Source organism: Sander vitreus, chromosome 12, assembly GCF_031162955.1.
Source record: "Sander vitreus isolate 19-12246 chromosome 12, sanVit1, whole genome shotgun sequence".
NCBI lineage: Eukaryota > Metazoa > Chordata > Actinopteri > Perciformes > Percidae > Sander > Sander vitreus.
Window position 1 is genome coordinate 18,536,866 of NC_135866.1, and position 20,191 is coordinate 18,557,056.

At 36.7% G+C, this 20,191-nt stretch overlaps 1 protein-coding gene across 1 annotated transcript; it reads left to right on the forward strand.

Moving 5' to 3' along the window:
* Nucleotides 1–9,783: 9,783 nt before the first annotated feature.
* Nucleotides 9,784–15,842, forward strand: LOC144526407 (noelin-3). Its single transcript, XM_078263876.1, has 4 exons — nt 9,784–9,939; nt 11,755–11,974; nt 12,975–13,081; nt 14,897–15,842. Exons 1-4 carry the CDS (start codon nt 9,793–9,795, stop codon nt 15,572–15,574), a joined length of 1,152 nt encoding a protein of 383 aa, XP_078120002.1. The 5' UTR covers nt 9,784–9,792; the 3' UTR covers nt 15,575–15,842.
* The last annotated feature ends 4,349 nt before the right edge of the window (nt 15,843–20,191 follow it).

Below are 20,191 nucleotides of genomic sequence, written 5' to 3' on the forward strand. Positions count from 1 at the left end.
GAATCTTCACAATATAGTAAAAGAATTAATTGGATTTTAGTACCCTTGCCTCAAAAATGCTAATTTTTCAGCCCAGTTATCATACTATTACAAACATATTCTGTTAGTGGTTTGTCGACATTTAGGTTAATTCATAGTATGACAACCAGCAAAACATTCACTTTTCAGCACAGAGACAGAGTCAATGAAATGATATGTATATCAAACAGCATACTGGGTCATTCCAGAGTTCAGTTTCATTTATCCACATACAGACATACATTTGAGATGGTATGTGGTATCTTAATTCCTATTCTTCACAGTCAAATAGGTTGCTTTTCTGGTATCACATGAAGTGTAATTTGCTACATAATCCACATAGTGTTGACTTAACAATAGCTCACTGTAATGCTGCTGAAGCGTCTACAGCAAATGACCGTAATTATCTTTTCTCCCAGGGTGTTTGTCATTTTAGCAATGGTGAGGATGAAGTAACAGATTAGGTTTATAATAATGAAGAATGCAAACCATGGACTTTACAAAACAGATTATTTTCTGTCACAAACAAAAACAGTTTGTTTCTGTCTACCTGTAGTGATGGTGATTGCAATGTAATGTGTACTTGGTAGGAAAACACATCAACATTAAACAAAGCATACTTTCTTTTTCCAGCTGCATAGGATTATGGCTTTCAACTCACTTTTGACACAACTACAACACAAATTAAAAAAAAGGCTTATTCTCACGCCCAAACAATTTCTAAATGTTTATGCCCATTGTTCAATTAACAATGTCACCGACTCCTCTAGAGATCTCACAATAATGTCAAGTTGTCAGAACAGACACAGGCAGAGTCACAGTCACAAACATACAAAAAATGAAATTTAAATGTTGTTTATGCAGTATTACCGTCCTTTCTTTGATTCAATAGACTTTGGTTGTAGCTGGCACACAGTACAGCATTACAATAGCTATTTTGCTCACAATATTGGTCGTGAAAAACATTAAAATCTTTATTTTCCTTGCTAACTACAAAACTCACATAAACTTTTAACACAGCTTTGTTATCCTCCAAGTCTCAGCTATGTTTTTAACCTATACAGAAAAACTGGCGTATTTGACTGGCGTGAGGTCCTTTTTTCATTTTTGACTTTCTGAAACTGCTTTCATTTTGCTGTGTGAATCATTCTGTTATTATAGCTTTCTGTGTGCACTTCATAAACCTGAATGTTGTCATGTTTTGGTCAGTGGAAGCACATATGGTGATGAGTAATCATTAAGTTTGTGTGCCTGACAATTTTGTTTGGGCTGTTGGCTTGTCATCATTCTTTAAATTAATTCAGGGCCACCTGTTTTTCATCTTTGAAGGAATAACAACATGTTTTGCTGGTTAAAATGGCTGCAGAATCAACACAAGGAAAGGGAAATAAGGCTGCCGTCTAATGAGAAGATGTTTGCAAGGGTAAGGGGCAGCTTGCTTCATCTAAACGTATCCACTCCAAACTCTTGCCTAAAGCTAGTACAGCCGATCTGTTATGCCAACTTTTGTCTAACATGCCTAAATTATTCTGTCAAAACTCCAGGGCTGCCGTGGGCTTCAGTCACATCTGATGAGAGGTTTCCATTGAAAGGAGAAGTGAAACTGTTAAATCTTCTTCTATTCTTACACATCTTCTTATTCTATTCTAACACATTTTCTCTACCCATTTAATCCTCCCAAGAGTCATGAAGGGCTGGACCCTGCCACAGCATGAATAAAGCCAGAGGACAAGAAAGCACACTAAAAGGTTTCCACTCTGTGGAGAGACAATCACATTTAAGGCAATAGACAATTCAGAGTCTCTGGTTCGTCATGGGTGGTTTTACAATCAGAAGAAACACCAGAAGAAGCCTACAAACAAAACAACAAACAACAGAACAAAAGATAAACTGAGCCAACTCACCACATTTATTCTCTTATTATTGTACAGTATACAAAGAGTATTTTTACACTGTGGTATTTTACTTAAGTAAAATATCTTAGCACTTCTTCCACCACTGCATGCAACACACTTTATCCTTAGAACCTTACACTGTTTACTTTAACAAACTGCAAATCTCTTTTTTTTTCTTTTTAGATTACTTTTGGACATTTTCGGCCTTTATTTTTGACAGGACAGCTGAAGACATGAAAGGCGAGAGAGGGGGGGAATGACATGCAGCAAAGGGCTGCAGGTTGGAGTCAAACCCGGGCCTGCTGCGTTGAGGAGTAAACCTCTATATATGGGCGCCTGCTCAACCAACTGAGCTATCTGGGCGCCCAACACTGCAAATCTTACTGTGTACACTGTTGGTTGAAATACCTGGACAGATGGGGCCAAAGTCTAGGAAGCTAACTGACATCAAGCTGCTCTTGAGCAAGACATTTACCCTTCAACTGCTTGAGCAGAACTGCTTAGTGACCGAGAGTAGAAAACTTCTGTTGTACTAGAGAGATACTGGGTGTAAAACGTTTTAACTGAAGCAAAAGAGTGAAAAGAACAAGTGCACATTTTCCTGGATAAGGGAAGATGACTTGTTTAAAATAGCCAGCACCATGCAATTTTCAGCTATTTGGAGAGAATCATAAACAGCCTGTTTGACTAGTGTCTTTTGTAGCAAGATAATTGCTTGTTCTCTCTGTTGATATTTTCTTGAATTTCTGCAGACACAACAAATCTACTGTTTACAGCATTAACATTTTTCAGTTGTCTATTGATTGTTTTCCGCTACTTCAGTAAATACATTCTTTGTAGCAATTTTTAAAGTATATTTGAACTGCGAAAGATACCCAGGGCTCATCATATGTCATAACCAATTTGAACTGGATTGAGCTACAAAGCAAGCAGCAGTGACTGTTATTGCTGGAGAGAATCTCATCAGGAATGCAGGTCATGGCTTATGAAAAACCCTTTGTTCAAGTGTGCCAAGAAACTTCTGTCTCCTTCTCCTGTCAAAGACACTTCTTGAGTTCAAGTATTCCCCGTTCAAACAGTTTCACTGGGAAATACTGCAACAGTACTGTGCTTCATTGCCCAACCCATTACCTCATTCCAACCTGCTGCTGACTGCTGATCTGGAGTGGTCTGGAGTGGTCTGGAGACACTCCTACTATTCAGGTCACTATTTGGATTAGCATTGCCTGACGTGCCCAGAGAAGGCTGAAAAGATGACCACCTCACTCCCCCTTGTCTGAAACCAAACGTGTGCCCCTATCCTTACAGAACGTTGCATCCTCCTGTCTCCTTTGATGCCTTTCCACTGTCTAAACAAAGACAAAAATAACAATCTGTCCACTTTCCTTAGAAAATGGGAAATTACATACCAAAGTGAAAAGGCTTCCCACCAGGGTGAAGGTGACTCCTGCAGTCAAGATCATGCTCTTGTTGCAGCCTGTGAGCACATCCTCTAGGGGAATGTCTGAATGGCAATCTGATAGAAGCCATGGCTCGAGCTCAAGTCAAAAGCTCTTTAGGTGAAGAATGCTCCAGGCATATATTAAAGATAGATTAAACCTATCTCTACCAATCAAGAATGTGTCAGCAAAAGAATTATCCTTTTGAAAAAGGTGACTATCTGCTATTACTAAACTATTTTAGCACAATATTTATACTAATGAAGAATGTTTTTAAGACTCTTAGTCAATTCAATGATAATGTTTTTACAGACTGGGTCATCTCATCTTCATGAATATAAACATAGGATACTGATGTTTTACTGCTACATTTTGTCCCAGTATTATCAAAGCCACTTTCTAATTTGCTTCTGGAAACGTTCTTGATCAACTGTCGGAAAACTGTTAAGGAGAAAAAACATAAATGTTACAAAAACAAAAAACAAAAAACAAAAGTAGCCTGAAGCACTTTTTTTCAAAACATATTTCCATTCTTACTTCTAAAACAGCAACATGTCTGAAGGTTTATGTTCAGACAAACATTTGCCAGGGGTCTTTTTTGAATCTTGAAGTTAAACAGCTTGAAAAACAGCTGTGCGTCTTACTCCTCCACAAACTGTGAACTCTATTTGTATGCAAAATAAGTGTTCCGCACATTATTTAATACCTTGTCTCAATTATTTTAAGCACTGAAAATACGGTGTCATTTGAGAGTAAGTGACTAATGGCTTTGGCCGGAGAGGAACATTATATCAGCACTACGCACAGAAACCTTTGTGTCATTTGTTTCAGTAATATGACAAATTTTAGATTATATATGTATGTCTGTGTATGGTAATGAGGTCTTGCAGGAGTGTTTCTCCTATTTAAAGGGCCGGTTCATTCAAAACACAAAACGATTTTGTTTGTAGTGATGACAGCATTTAAACTTTTAATTAAAAAAATGTAACTGCAACCCCTCTCTCATTCCAGACACAGCCCTTATCTACAGACCTTGCTGTGAGTAGTTTCCATAAGACTATTTCTTCTGTAGAAAAGAAGTTCCAATAAAAACTGCCCACAACAAGGACTTTGGGTGGCCAGATATATGAAAGTTAATTTAAAAAATAGTTTCCAGGGTCGATAAATGATCTCTCACGCTCAAGAAAGTAATAGATGGAAGGTTATAAATTACAAAAAATGAAAATACTCATGGTAGGTATAAGATACAAAGACAAATTTTAGATTTGTTTAAGTCAACAAATGTATGCAGCCAAGTCTGTGCCATCAGAATAATTTATAAAGCATAAATATATAGCCTACTAATTAATCTAAGAAAGTTATAAGAACTTAATTAAAAAAAAATCCAAAAAGGTCATTGAATTTGCCAAATGAAATAATTAAAAAAAAAATTGTTGCAAAATTCATGTATTAAATATAACTTTTTTTATGTATGTGTCTCTCCGTCAAATACTATCTCACAATTCATCGGGTTCCTGGTTTAACATGTAGTTTCCATTTCATGATTGCTTTCATTTTAAGATTTAATGTAAGCAGCCTGCTGCTTGAAAGTAAAACATGGAATGGGCAGACTCTTGTTAACACATTGCAGCTAGCCAATAGGAGGTCCAGCTTTTGCTCTGTGGGTTGAACTTCAATTGATTTTGATGTAGTGGCCTAAGTAAAAAACGTTTTACTTATGTCTCATATTTTGATTTGGTATTTTATATTTTTAATATGTTTATTTGATTTGATTTTTTTCTACCAATAAAAGTAAGCGGTGAAGTAAAATTAACATTAAAATAGTTCACAAAAATATGTTGCGTGCTGCTGTCATAGTTTCCTCTCTCTTTGCGCGTTATTACTCAGGCACAAAAACGCAGCAGCAGCTCTGATCTCGCGTCTCTATCTCCTATTTTCTGGTGAATACTGCCAGCTGCAACTTTTGTCACCGCACAGCTGCCGGTGGTTTCTTCTCTCTCTCTCACACACACACACACACACACACACACACACACACACACACACACACACACACACACACACACACACACACACACACACACACACACACACACACACACACACACCACGAGCTGGATTCATTAAAATTCGAGAGAGGCAGCTGGATGATGTCATATCCGTGAAGAAGGCTGCATGCATGCCCACAAACTTTTTCCCCTTCTTGCATTGACGAGGTTTCTCCCCGCTGCCCACATGGCATGCGTAACGGGGACGAATGGATGGATGAGCCCCCCTCCTCCCCAGGAATCCATGTTTTTTACCAGCACGTAGTGGACGAGGTGGCGCTAGCCTACAGGCAAAAACTTGCGTGAAATTGTTGTACTCGTCGCGGAGGACGTGGAGGAGGGAAACATATTGCAGACGACAGAATGTGGTCGCTGTCCGTGGTGCTGAACCCGCTGCTGTTCCTGCTGCTGTTCGGATACTGCCCTTCAGTGGTAAGTTTACTGCCTTCACATTTTTTAGAATAAACTTCAAAACGAGCTCAGCATGCCTTGTAATGTCCTTGTTTTAAAGTTCAGTTGATTTGGGATGTCTTTAATTAGAGTGGAGCTTTGCACAATGGTTGTTGAATGACCAACAACAGAGAAAATGAGTCATTTCAGTTTCCAGGCATTTTGGCATGTTCAGCTGCTTCTTTGCTATAGTCACTGTAGCCTGTACACACTCCAGCATTGGCAGGAATTAACACTAACATGCCAAAAATGTTTGGAAAAAAATCATCTGAAATAATAAAGACTGAATTTAAAGTGGTGGTAGAGGAAGAGGCACCCTCACAGCACTCATGTTTATTGCCTACATCAACCACATAGCACTGATATTGATCCTGGAGTATTGCCAGGCATATAACTCACTTTTAAGGGAGAGTTCAATCATTGTAAAATAAATAAATAAAACCTATTGCTGCTGTGAATTATGTCCAAATCCCCTCCCAGACAGAAGGCGCTGCACTAAACATCTCGATACATAATCTCTCTCTCTCGCTCTTAGCTGAAATGTTTCATTGATTTCTTATGTAGTTTTCTTCTTCAGGCTACCTTATTCCATGTTTCTAAATGTGATATTTTATAAGGGAAATGTATCCTGCCAGTGTAAGCTTTACAAAATGGGAATGCATTTGGTAACATTATACAAATTAGGACGAGCAGCTTGCAGATCACCAAGCCATTTGGACACGAACAATGGTCGATTAGGTTCATCCCACCCATGCAGAGTACAATCCCTCTGCCAGTGTCTTGATTGCAGCACAGTGTCATCACATACTACTGTATATCACCTTGCCATGATTGAAAGTGGTGTGCAGATTAATGTTTATTGTTTGTTTGCAAAAACAGGAAACGTCTACAGGATACTCAAAACTGAATAGAGATCTGTCAGAAATTCTAAATGAACGGCAAATACAAAAGAGGAACCAGCTGTCTGAATTATTTAATGAGAGAAAAACTCTTTGTGCAGAGTTAGAGTGTGCATCTGGCTTGGCTGAGCTACAGATTAATTTTAATATGATGAAATGTGAGAGTGAGAAGAGGGGGAAACGATGTGCGTCACCAGAGTTGTGAAACTGGCTTCTTTTAAGGAGCCTTTCAAAGCAAAGTAGGCAAAATAAGAACTGAGGTTGTTTTATTCCATTCAGCTATATCACTTCTTTGTTCTGCTGCTTTTCAGCGTAGTGTGAGTCTTTATTTTTTTAATTTATTGACTTCAAGATAAGAAAGTGGAAAGAATATGTGGAGAGGAGTCAGGTGTTGAAGACTAAATTAGTGACTAAATACCAACACAAATTTCTTGATTGTAAATTACCAACTCAAGGTTTGATCAGCCATTTCATTTTCTTAAAACGCAGGACTTTATGGCAGTAATACAGTATAGCCTACTGTGTTACTATGATAAAGTACTAAACAAAAGCAGTCTCTCGTTAAGTGAAAAGGATAAGTCAAAGTCTGAGTTTTCTTGTTGGCGTGATGTCTCTGCCTGTTAGAGTGGCCATGATCTTTCATGGCTGATTCCAAACACTCTTTAAACTGTTCAGGCTGACATGTAAGGTATACATGAGAAAAGGAAAAGAATGCCTGCACTATATGAAAACAGGGCACTCCTCTTTTCTACCCACAAGCCCCAAAGGCTGGCTGATGCCAACGTTTATGGTACTTTCCAGCCAGATTGAGTTTTAGAATGTAAAACAAAATCCAAATAATGGTTGGTGGTCTGCCAAAGACGCTGGTAGTGCAGACAAATGTACCCTCCACAGTCAAAGGTTGCCAGTATTTGGCTGGAGGCTTGTGTTAATTTACCATGCTGACAATAAACAGCAGTATTGTTCAAATACTGATACCACTTGTAGCTATCAACTTTTCTAGCACTTCAGGACTCTTTGATCAATATTGTGAGCCAAACTAGCTTTGACTTGGTACACTCTGGCATTAGTTAAGGCTGCTGCATTAAAATATGCTGCATTGGCTTATGATGCATAACTGTATGTTCTTTAAGCTGTATACTCTAGTGCTGTGGAGCATATTGAATGTAATAAAGAGTGGGAAAAGCTCCCACAAATCAGGTTTATCTGCGTCTCCCAGCAGGACTTTCAGTTAAGTCTAGTGAGGAGAAACAGAGGAAATTCTGCACTTGGGTTATTCATCAAGACCAGGAAAAACTATTTATTGTTGAAGACTGGAGAGCATATTCTGTGTAGGAATATCTTAAAGCAAACGCAATGTATTCTTTCAAAGCCCAGACTTTTTATAAGTCAGTGCAATTGGTTGGTGTTAAAGCTTTGGGTGCATAGGGCAGAAGAATGAATGACCCATGAGGAAAAAATAAGAAAACATAACAGCTGTGTGCCTCAATTTCATGATAGTGATATCATCAGTGTTGAATCCATTTAGTGTGTCTGCCAGTAGGTGTGTGTGCTGTGTATTTACGACTGTGCCTTGCGTTTCTGTATGCAGACCATCAGGCCAAAGGAGGGGTGGCAGGTGTACAGCTCAGCTCAAGATGCAGATGGCCGTTGTATCTGCACAGTGGTGGCACCTGAACAGAATCTGTGCTCCAGAGATGCCAAAGGCAGACAGCTCCGCCAGCTACTGGAGAAGGTACATGCACACAACACAGTTTCTGCTTATGTGACAAAACACAAATTCTCTAAACACACACATTTTCTGTAAGCAACCAGCACATTCATATAAACATATCACATTGATCGTTATTTGTGCTTCTTTGTTGCCCTAAACCTTTGAGAGATTGCACCAGCCAGGTCCATAACCCTATTTTCTACTTCTGCATATATTACATGGATGGCATCAGCTGAATTGTTGCTTGTCGCTTGCATATTTTTATTTTTGCAACAAACAATTCAAGGCTAATGCTAAGGTTTCAAGTATTATCAGGCTTTAAGCTCTTGATTACAATTGTCTGTCAGAAAGTGGACTCTCATCAGAAAATCTGCCTTTCAAGAGTTTTTAAAAACATATTTTTTCACATCTACCACCATGAATTTGTTTTAAGCAAAAGTATGGATTTTTAATTGCTCACACAAAGGTAACTCTGAATACAACAGTGAACATTGTGAATTAAAGCAGAAACATGACTTTTAATTATATAGAAATAGTTTTTTTTTTTTTTTTTTTTTCTGACAGTAACGATTTAATGCATTATCTACAACAAACAAATAGCACGGCACCAGACTCCCTTGTATGCCAAATAAGGAAACATTGCTCTAGCCTACATTTTAATGTCGTATGCCAAAGGGTGTTCTCTGTCATTCACTGGGGCCTTTGCCACTAATGTACTTAGCTGCCTCAGGGCTTCAGTGAGGCCATTTCAGAATCCCTCTACCAGAGCCAGAAAAGTATGCAGAACACAATGTATGAATGTTGTGCCACTTTGCTGGTGATGTGCTCCAATAATGTTGGCTGGTGACAATTGGAGCCAAAAAGAAAAGAGAGAAAGGACCACATTGCTTTTTGCTCACATGACCCATAAACCTAGTGAGCTGTTGTTAAACCAGAGAGAAACACTGTAATGTTTCTGTTTCAAATATCTACTCTGAAATGTGTTATCAAACCTCGCAGATTCAATAGTTTATTCTTGACATTTAAAAAACAGGAAATCTGTTTTCAATTAGAGCTGATAAAGAAGAATATATATATATATATATATATATATATATATATATATTTAAAAACTGAAGAAAACACAGCAAGAAAGAGGTAACAGTTCTATTCAGCTCACACATGGATGGTTAAAAGACAGTTATGTTGGAGGTCAAAATGTTGATTTGTTCCTTGGGAAGTTAGAGCATGGCAGGCTACTGAACGGCTGAACATGGAGGACATTTTAATTTCGCAGTGGACGGAAAAATCAATGCTGCGCTGTTTGATTCTTTTCAAAAGGTGCAGAACATGTCGCAGTCAATTGAGGTGCTGAACCTGCGGACGCAGAGGGACTTTCAGTATATCATGAGGATGGAGAGCCAGATCAAAGGACTGCGGTCAAAGTTTCGACAGATCGAATTGGACAGGAAGACGCTCGTCAACAAAAACTTTCAGGTATATTTTTGTTTGATGTTAAACTTTGTGAGCAACATCAGAGGAGAGGCAGTGAAAGGATCTCCTCCAAAGATACCTGAGGGGCATCTGAATAGATAAACTTTTATTCCTGACTAGATCAATACAAGTCTACCAATTCCCGGCAAAGAACAAAATGGACTTTTAAAAGCTAGACAGGCTGTGAAGAAACATCCAGCGTGGATTCTTAAAACTCTTTCATCAGTGAGAGTGACATGATCCTGAAGCATTTCCATTTTCCATTTTAAAAAACATCATGTAGACAAAGTATATTGTACATTTTACACATTTTATACAGTGATCAAGTTCAATACTTGCCCTTTAGTTGTAGTTTTCGCTTACATGAACTCATCTGTTATGTTATGTTAGACATTCTTCCTGTGAACCTCTGAAACCCACTGTAAAAAAATATTATTCTAAGAGGTGGAAAGAAACTAAGTTACTCAACTATTATACTTAGGTACAATTTTGAGGTTTTTGTGCTTTACTTGAGTATTTCCATTGTATGCTACTTAACACTTTTAATAAACAAATAAACACATACATTAACACTTGCCACTGCCAATATTGGACTTTTTACTCCACTACAATACATTTGACATTAGTTGCTTTGCATAATCTTTACTTAGATTATTAATACAAAATATAAATCAACTAATGAATGATGATGTGTAATGATGTATTAAGCTACCCTGCAGTATAGCAGCTGCAACATCACCAGGAATGCTTTCACAATAATGCATAAAAAAATAGAATCCAGTGATATAATATATTTTATTCTGCATAATTATTAGATTTACATTTGGTATTTAATATTTTGATGATGATACATATATAGATTTTGAATGTGGGACTTTTATTTCTACACCCCGTGGTATTGCTACTTCAGTAAAATATCTGAGTACTTCATCCACCCCTGGTTATTGGTAGAGATACATAAAGTTTTATATCTGACAACAAGTAATATCATGACAAGTATCACTGGTATTGATACTTTTAATGGAGATGAACTTTGTATTTTCACAGAAGAGAGAGATTTTCATATAATTTGACATTGTATAATTAAGCACTGACATTACATAACAATAATAATAGGAGCAATTCATATATAGATACAATGTAGATAATTACTATTGTCATCCATCAGTAAAAGTTGCTTGGGACTTACTGGAGCTTCTCTGTCCTCCCCTAAGTTTTCATTCTCATGATAAACTTTTAATATAGACAATCTTTCCTGCAAATATTACAAATAGTGTTTTTCTTTTTCATGTTAATGTGCGAGAAAACCAAATAATAGTTTTTTCCTTAACTTAACAATGTTTTTTTGTCATAATCAATCAGTAAGAAGAGTCTGCATTTTGTGCAAAACACAGGGCGACTTTTGTTTCTATTTATAAAGTATCTACCCACTAACATAAGAAGATGCAGTTATCACAGTACCAATATATTTGGCATTGATCTGCCCATCTCTAGATATTGAGTCTTAGAATAATAATTTCTTATACAAGTAAAAGCAAGGGAATGGAAGGGAAGAGATAATGTTTATACATAGTTTCTATTCAGCTATGATGCCTTGATTATATTATATTATATTTTATATATAATATATATATATCATAATTTGTATATTGATTTTTTTATCATACTGTATGTTCTGCATTAGTTAAGGATGTTTAACCTTGTACCATAAAACTCCCCTGAAACAGCTGCATTGGAAACTAAGTAAACTGTTATTCCAGATTGAGAGATTTGTTAAGAGAGGTATTTTTGCAGTGGTGTATTCTTGGTGTTTTCTAGGAGCTACAGGGAAAGATGGAGTCCCTGCAGCCACTGATTCCTGTCCTGGAGCAATACAAGGCAGACGCCAAGCTCATCTCCCAGTTCAAAGAGGAGATCAGGAACCTGTCGGGCGTGTTGATGGGCATCCAGGAGGAAATGGGAGCTTACGACTATGAGGAGCTGCAACAGAGGGTCCTAAACCTGGAAAATCGGCTTCGCAACTGCATGAGCAAACTCAGTAAGTCCATCACAGAAAAAGCAGATTCAGGCATGCTGACCCCAGATTATCCGATGGCAGAGGGATCATAGGCATATTTCTTGCAGCTATCAGCAGATTGGCTACAAAGCAGTTACATGTAATTGGCTACATTTTAATACAGAGCAGGGGACAGTAGAACTGCTTCTGGAGGCAGAAATAATGTAGAGAAAACCATAAAGAGGTAAAAGGTGGTAGCAGCATTAAGCTTTGTACTCTGGCTTCATTAAAAAAAAAATCGCAATTGACTTTCACAAAATCACGATTGCTAAGTCTGCCATATATGCCTACTTTCTTATTTTGTATCCTTCTTTGGCACTGAAAAGCTGCAGTTCCCTTGCTCCACCCATTGATGTTTAACTTATCTTATTTTGCCTCCAGAGCAGCTTTGCCTCTGATAAAGGTTTGCATAACTTAACTCCAATTTGCCAACTGCCATGTTATTAACACTGATTGAGCCTGTCAAAGTGTCAACGTGAATACTAATGGGATGTGGCTGGAAATCTGTCTGAGCTCAAGATGATTACTTAAGCATTCATTGTGCTCAAAGCTTCGATTGATTAGGTAAAATAGCAGTTAAATACTTAATAGGGAACTCGCAAGCTTCTGTGCAAGTGATAGCCTACTGTCATTTGGCACAATTAAAGTGTCTGGCAAGATGAATCAAGTGCAGCTACTTCAAATATTAAACAATGTGGGATAAATGGTCACCCAGCTCTGACACAAGGTTTCACTAGTTACTTGTTGTACTGTGGCATTTTCTCTGGTTATCCCCTTTATTTTTATAGTAGCAGAGAAATGTGGCAGGCTCCAGATGCTGAGTACAAACAGCCCATCTATAACTTTTTTGTTCATCTCTTAGCCACAGATTGAAGCAATCTAATGTTAGAAATTTGTTCCAGTATTACCATGATAATATTGGCTGTGGTTTTATCATGTGGAGCATGTGCAGTTTGTGTTACTCTGTGTGATGTGTTCGTAGCATGTGGCAAGCTAATGAAGATCACTGGGCCGCAGACTGTGAAAACTTCAGGGACCAGATTTGGAGCCTGGATGACCGACCCACAGGCGTCTCCCAAAAACAACAGGGTGAGCCGAGTTAATGTTCTTTGCTGTATATTGCGAGCTTTGAAGTAACACAGGGCGGTTTAATAATTTACATACAACTGCTTCCCTCCTGTTGTTCAGTGGGGGAGAGATGTTGAATTACAACATCATACTCACTCAAATGTTTTTGTATACTTAACTGCTGAGATCAAACATAAAACTTGATGTCGCTTGCTGGACATTTTGGACAATCTTTTAAATGAATGTGAAAACTATCTCAAAACACTTTATTGCCTAATGTGTTTTGGCACAAGGCCTTCATCAGAGTTTACATACACCTCAAGATGGCTAAGGCTTTGTCAATTATCCAATGTGTACTAGACACATTAATGGCCTGCTTGTAAACGATGCTGCACATTTTACTGTAAGACAGAAATTTCAAAATAAAAGTACATGACAAACTGTTACTTAAAAGTGGAGACTTTATGTAAAGAACATCTGTTCACATTCAATGTTAGTCGCCAACTACATTGTGTCAATCATTAAGGCTTAAAATAAGATGTCGATACATTTCCCTTCTCATATTCATTTTCAAAGGCTGTTTTTTTGTCACAGAAAAGAAAAAGCCTTTATTTAGTTATTATGTGAACATATACAGATAAAAACAGGTTCAAACAGATACATAAAACATAAAAGAGACCTGGCCTACTTATTGAAACACTGCTCCATGGCACCAGTTGTTGCACTTGTGGTCAAAAACTCCACAGCGGATTTCAAACCGGTTAGTAAATATTATAAACTTACTAAATAAATTACTTATTACTTATTTATGAGTACTTATTCATCTAATTTGGATGCAGTATTCTGAGATTATAAATCCAAAAAGTCTCTTTCTGCTACCTAGGGTTGTTAATAATAATAATAATAATAATAATAAGTTGTTAATACTAAAAAGACTAAAAACAATCATTAAAAAACACCAGAAAAAAATTACATACATGAATCAAAAGCAAATTTAAACAAGTGCATCTTCAGCTGCTTTTTAAAAGCTTCAACAGAGACTGCAGAACGTAAGACAATAGGAAGGGCATTCCACAGGTTTGGAGTCAGCGCTTCAAAGGAACGGTCACCTCTGACCTGAGGGGCCTGTTCGTAGTGTACGAATAGAGCAGGTCCGTGATAAACACAGGAGCCTGACCATGCAAAGCTTTATAAGTCAGAACCAAAACTTTAAATTTGATCCTAAAGTTAATCGGAAGCCAATGTAATGAGTATAAAAATGTGCCACATCCTGCTAGACCTGGTCAGCAGCCTTGCAGCAGAATTCAGGACTATTTGAAGACGGTCCTGGGACGATTTGCTGAGACAGGTGAAAATAGAGTTTCAGTAATCAAGCCGAGATGAAATAAAAGCATGAATGATCATCTCAAGCTCAGAATGTGAAACAGCTCCTCTAAGTTTGGCAATGTTTCTTAATTGAAAGAAACATGTGCGGGTCAGAGATTTAATATGTTGATCCAAGTACATGTTATTATCAAATATAACGCCAAGATTTTTCAGTTTGGACTGAACAGCTGAGGACAAGGAGCCCAGAAGCTGACTAATCTTGGAAGCTAAAGTGTCCGGAGCAACAATAAGGACTTTGGTCCTATTTTCATTGTGCTGTAGAAAGTTGTTTGCGAGCCAATCCTTGATCGAATTAAAACATTTAAGCAATTTCAACACTTTATCAGTGTCTTCTGGCTCAAAAGAGACATAGATTTGCCCTCCTTCGGTCCCAGTTTGACCTTATCGATACCGCTGGCAGTTTCTTGTCACTTGATCACAGGAACTTTTTTTGTATTTATTTGTCCTCAGGTCTGGTATATGGACAGCTACACCAACAACAAGATTGTAAAAGAATATAAATCCATGGCTGATTTTGTGGCAGGAGTTGAGTCGAGAACCTACAACCTGCCTTTCAAATGGGCTGGAACCAACCACGTGGTGTACAATGGCTCTTTGTACTACAACAAGATGCAGAGCAACATCATAGTGAGGTACAGCTTCGAGACGGGCCGTGTGGTCACCCAGAGGGCTCTAGAGTCAGCGGGGTTCCATAATGTGTACCCTTACACCTGGGGAGGCTTCTCCGATATCGACATGATGGCAGATGAGCTGGGCCTGTGGGCTGTGTATGCGACCAACCAAAACGCAGGGAACATTGTCATCAGCCAGCTGAACCCGGACACGCTTCAGATCCTCAACACATGGAACACAGAATACTCAAAGAGGAATGCCGGCGAGTCTTTTATAATCTGTGGAACACTCTACATCACTAACTCCCACCTGACTGGTGCCAAGGTGTACTATGCTTACTCCACTAAAACCTCCACATACGAGTATACAGACATTCCCTTTCATAACCAGTACTTCCACATGTCTATGTTGGACTACAACGCCAGGGACCGCGCCCTCTACGGCTGGAATAACGGCCACCAGGTCCTGTTTAATGTTACACTTTTCCACATCATTAAAACTGAGGACGACTCTTAAGCGGAAGAACATACAGTACACATGAAGAAATAAAGAAATTACGAAAATATAGAAAAAAAATGTATGGTTGCGCCAGAATGTTCTAACGCATTTATTTATTTATTTATTTATTTATATATATATTTATTTTTTTGGGGCATTTTAGACAACTTACGTACCGACATCTTGGTATTTGCTTGTTTTCATATGAAGAATTCGTTAATTAATCTATTCTCCATGTGGAAACTTTCTCTATTGAAAGTAAATGGCTGCACAAAATTAAAACACATCGGAGCATTTGGAACATATTGCAGGTCAATGAATTTTCCGTAATGTCCGCAGTTCCTTTCTCTTTCCAAAATGAAAGCTTTTTCCAAAATGAAGTCTTCAAATTTATAATGGTTTTCTCATTCAGTATTGCATTTATTCATTTCCCCTAATGAATTCATATTTTGACCGTGTTCTCTAATTGTTCTTTTTGTTTCCATTCTTTCCTTTCCATTTATTCATCATCTGCTAATTTATTCCTGCCTTTCACTGCCTCAATTTAGCTTTTACAGTTATCTTTGTACTTTTCCTTTCAAGTTTTTTGCACTTGACCTTGTACACACCGTGTACACAGACAATGAGAAATGTGGTAAACCATGCACCTGTATAATTGTACTTGGCGTTTGTGTATGAAGATTCTCAGTCATCCAGGTCATAGGATATCTTGAAGTATTAAGTTAAAGTACTTCAGCAAACAACAGTTTGCCTTTAATTGAGTACTTTGAGATATTAGTTTTTTTGTAACTTCAGCAACAGTCTGTATGCCTTATTCATTGCAATATGTTCTGTAAGCCCAATGATAACCGCTCTAGTGCATGGATGTTGGCTATCCTAATAGGATTTTTCTGTAACTGTATATCTGTATATTTTGTATCTGCACAACATCCCATTCTCCTCCTCCTTAGCTATAGTAATGGTCTATTTATACAGACAGTAGTATGTAACTTTAATAATCATTTGTGTATATAAGAAGTTATACATAACCTAAATAAAAGTATTGTTTTCATTAAGTCACTGTTGTGTATTTGTATTTTTAGGATAACGGCTTGGGAAATTTCTTCAAGAGGCTTTTCTACAAACAAAAGAAAACACTGAAATGCCTCGATCATGAAGTAGCGTTGCGCTATAATTCAATGTAATAGACCTGAGTGCAACAATGCTTTTCTGCCAAAAACGTCATTTCATTGTCCTCCAAAAGGACAAAGTGAGAGGTTTTTTGTCATTTCCTGCACTACCATTTTTTCACCTCTTTTTTTTTGTCACAAGAGATATTTACTGTTTTCCTGGTTACTTTCAGTCAGGGGGGAATAATTACTCAGGTATTTCAGTAAAGGTAGCAAAACAATTTAGAGCTAGAAGATATATTTCCTGCAGAAAATGCTTGTGAATGCTGAAAAGCTAAATTGGTTAAACTGGATTGCTGGCATAATTGCATAAGAAGAAGGTAAAGTAGTGAGAATATCACTAATCACTAATCATTGAAATATTGAATAATACCAATAATGTATTAAACAAAAGTGGAATATTTTAGGTTTTTTTAAAAAGAAAAGTCTAATATAGCATGTAAAAAAGTGATAAAACCATCATAGTATGTCGAAAAAAAGTAATAAAAAAAGTCAGTATAGTATGTCCAAAATTGTCATAGTATGGTATGTCGTAATAAGTCAAAGTAGAGTAGGTTGAAAAAAGTCATAGTATAGTTTCTTGAAAAAAAGTGATAATAACTCATATAGTATGTAGAAAAAGTCAGAATAGTACATGTTTACTTTTTTTATCGAAAAAAATATGATTGTATTCATAATGTGTATTATTTGCTAGTGTCTGGCACGTTTACACAAGCTTTAAATAGCTGACCAGGGCGTCCCATTTGACATATCTGCATTATGTCTTATGGTTGTAATTGTATTTTTTAACTTTTGTGAAGAAATTGAACCTTGAACCTTGAATAGTATAGAATGTTTAAAAAAACGTATGTCGAAAAAAATGAGTCAGCCTGGAGTGGGTATCAAACCTGGGCGAGAGTCTGCAGTAACAAATCACTGGTTGCTTGTTGACAGCAAATTCAACCACGGAGCTGGTATGCCACCAAAGAATTTCAGTTGAAAACATTAATAGCATAGCATGCTGAAAAAAGCCAATAAAAAGTCATAGTATGGTATGTCGAAAAAAGTGATAAAAAAGTAATAGGTATGGTATGCCGAAAAAAGTCTAAGTATAGAATGTTTGAAAAAGACATAGTATAGTATATCGATCAAAGCCATTAAAAAGTCATAGTATAGAATGTTGAAAAAGGTCATAGTATAGTATATCGAAAAAAAAGTCATAGTAGGCTATATTATGTTGAAAAGTGATAAAAAAGACTCAGTCCTTGCTACAGCGTCTGCTGGTTCAATTCAACCTGCAGCCCTTTGCTGCATGTCATTCACCCTCTCTTTCCTCTTTCATGTCCAAGCTGTTCTATCAAATAAAGGCTTAAATGCCAAACAAATCCTAAAAAGAAAACTTCATAGTATATTATGTCGAAAAAAGTCATAGTATAGTATGTCAAAAAAAGTGATGAAGTCATAGTGTAGTATGTCGAAAATGGTCATAGTATACTATGTTGAAAAAAGTCAGTACAGTACATTGAAAAAAGTAATAACAAAGTCATAGTATTGTATGTCAGAAAAAAAGTCATGAAAAGGGCCAGCCCAGACTGGGAATCAAACCTGGGTCAGAGTCTGCAGTGACTAATTGCTGGTTGCCTGTTGGAGCAGTGCTAACCACTGAGCCACTGTGCCACAACAAATTATGTTAAAAATAGCATAGTATGTCCCAAAAAGCCATTAAAAAGTCATAGTAAAGTATGTTGAAAAGTGATTGAAAAAAAGTAATGGTGTTGTATGTCAAAAAAAGTGATAATAAAGTCATAGTATAGTATATCGAAAAAAGTCATAAAAAGTCATAGTATTGTTTTAGAAAAAAACGTCATGAAAAGGCCCAGCCTGGACTGGGTATCGAACTTGCATCAGAGTCTGCATTGCCTACTCGCTGGTGCTAGAGAGAGCAGTGCTAGTCACTGAGTCACTGTGCCACCAAATAATTTCAGTTAAAAACAGTAATGGCATAGTATGTTGAAAAAGCCATTAAAAAGTCATAGTATGATATGTCGAAAAAAGTGATAAAAAAGTCATAGTATAGTATGTTGAAAAAAGCAAATAAAAAGTCATGGTATGGTATGTTAAAAAAGTGATAAAAAAGTCATAGTATAGTATGTCAAAAAATGTGATAACAAAAGTCATGGTATAGTATGCTGAAAAAAGTCAAAGTACAGTATGTTAAAAAAGTGATATCATAAAAGTCATAGTATAGAATGTTTAAAAAAATCATAGTATAGTATATCAAAAACAGTCATAATATATGTATGTCGCAAAAAGTGTCAAAAGTCATGGTACAGTACGTCGAAAAAGTCATAGTATAGCATGTCAAAAAAAGTCATGGTATAGTATGTCGAAAAAAGTCATAGTATAGCATGTTGAAAAAAGCCATTCAAAAGTTAATTTAGTATGTGGAAAAAAGTCATAGTATGTCTAAAAAAAATTTCATGAAAAGGGCCAGCCCGGACTGGGTATTGAACCTCGTCAGAGTTGTTAAAATAGTTGTCACATGTTAAAAAATCCATTAAAACATCATAGTATAGTATGTCAAAAAGGTGATAACGAAGTCATAGTATTGTATGTCGAAAAAAACGTCATGAAAAGGGCCAGCCTGGACATCGAACCTGGGTCTGAGTCTGCAGTGACTACTTGCTGGTTGCCTGTTGGCAGCAGTGTTAACCACTGAGCGAGTGTGCCACCAATATATTTATTTTGAAAACAGTAATAGCATAGTACGTCGAAAAAAGTCATAATAAAGTCATTAGTATATAAAAAATATCGTAAAAAGTAAAAGTTCAATATGTTGAAATAAGTGATAAAAAAGTCATAGTATAGTATGTTGAAAAAGTCATAGTATAGAATGTTTAAAAAAATTTAAGTATATTATATCAAAAAAAGTCATAGTATTGTACTTCTCCAAAAGTGATAAAGTCATAGTATAGTATGTTGGAAAAAAAACATCATGAAAAGAACCTGCCCTGACTAGGTATCAAACCTGTGTGAGTCTGAAGTGACTACTTGCTGGTTACCTGTTGGCAGCGGTGTTAACCACTGAGCCAGTGTGCCACAAACATATTTAATTGGAAAACAGTAATAGCCCTTTGAAAAAAGTAATACAAAGTAATTAGTCTATAAAAAATATCATGGTATAGTATGTTGAAAAAAGTGATAAAAAAGTAATAGTATGTATGTCGAAAAAAGTCATAGTATAGTTTGTCGAAAAAAGTGCTAAAAATGTCATAGTATAGTATGTTGAAAAGAGTTATAACAAAAGTCATGGTATAGTAGGTCGAAAAAAGTCTTAAAAAAGTAATTAGTTTAAAAAAGTCATACTATAGTGATCAAAGTGATCAAAAAGTCATAGAATAGTATATAAAAAATATCATGGTATAGTATGTTAAAAAAAAAGTCATAGTATACACTGCATGTCAAAAAAAGAGTACCTCCGCTTCCT

Bases quoted from the DNA above. Each gene is read 5' to 3' on its own strand.
- LOC144526407 (XM_078263876.1), top strand. From the start codon at position 9,793: ATGTCGCAGTCAATTGAGGTGCTGAACCTGCGGACGCAGAGGGACTTT. The intron at 9,940-11,754 runs GTATATTTTTGT...GGTGTTTTCTAG, and splicing joins TCGTCAACAAAAACTTTCAG to GAGCTACAGGGAAAGATGGA. The intron at 13,082-14,896 runs GTGAGCCGAGTT...ATTTGTCCTCAG, and splicing joins CGTCTCCCAAAAACAACAGG to GTCTGGTATATGGACAGCTA.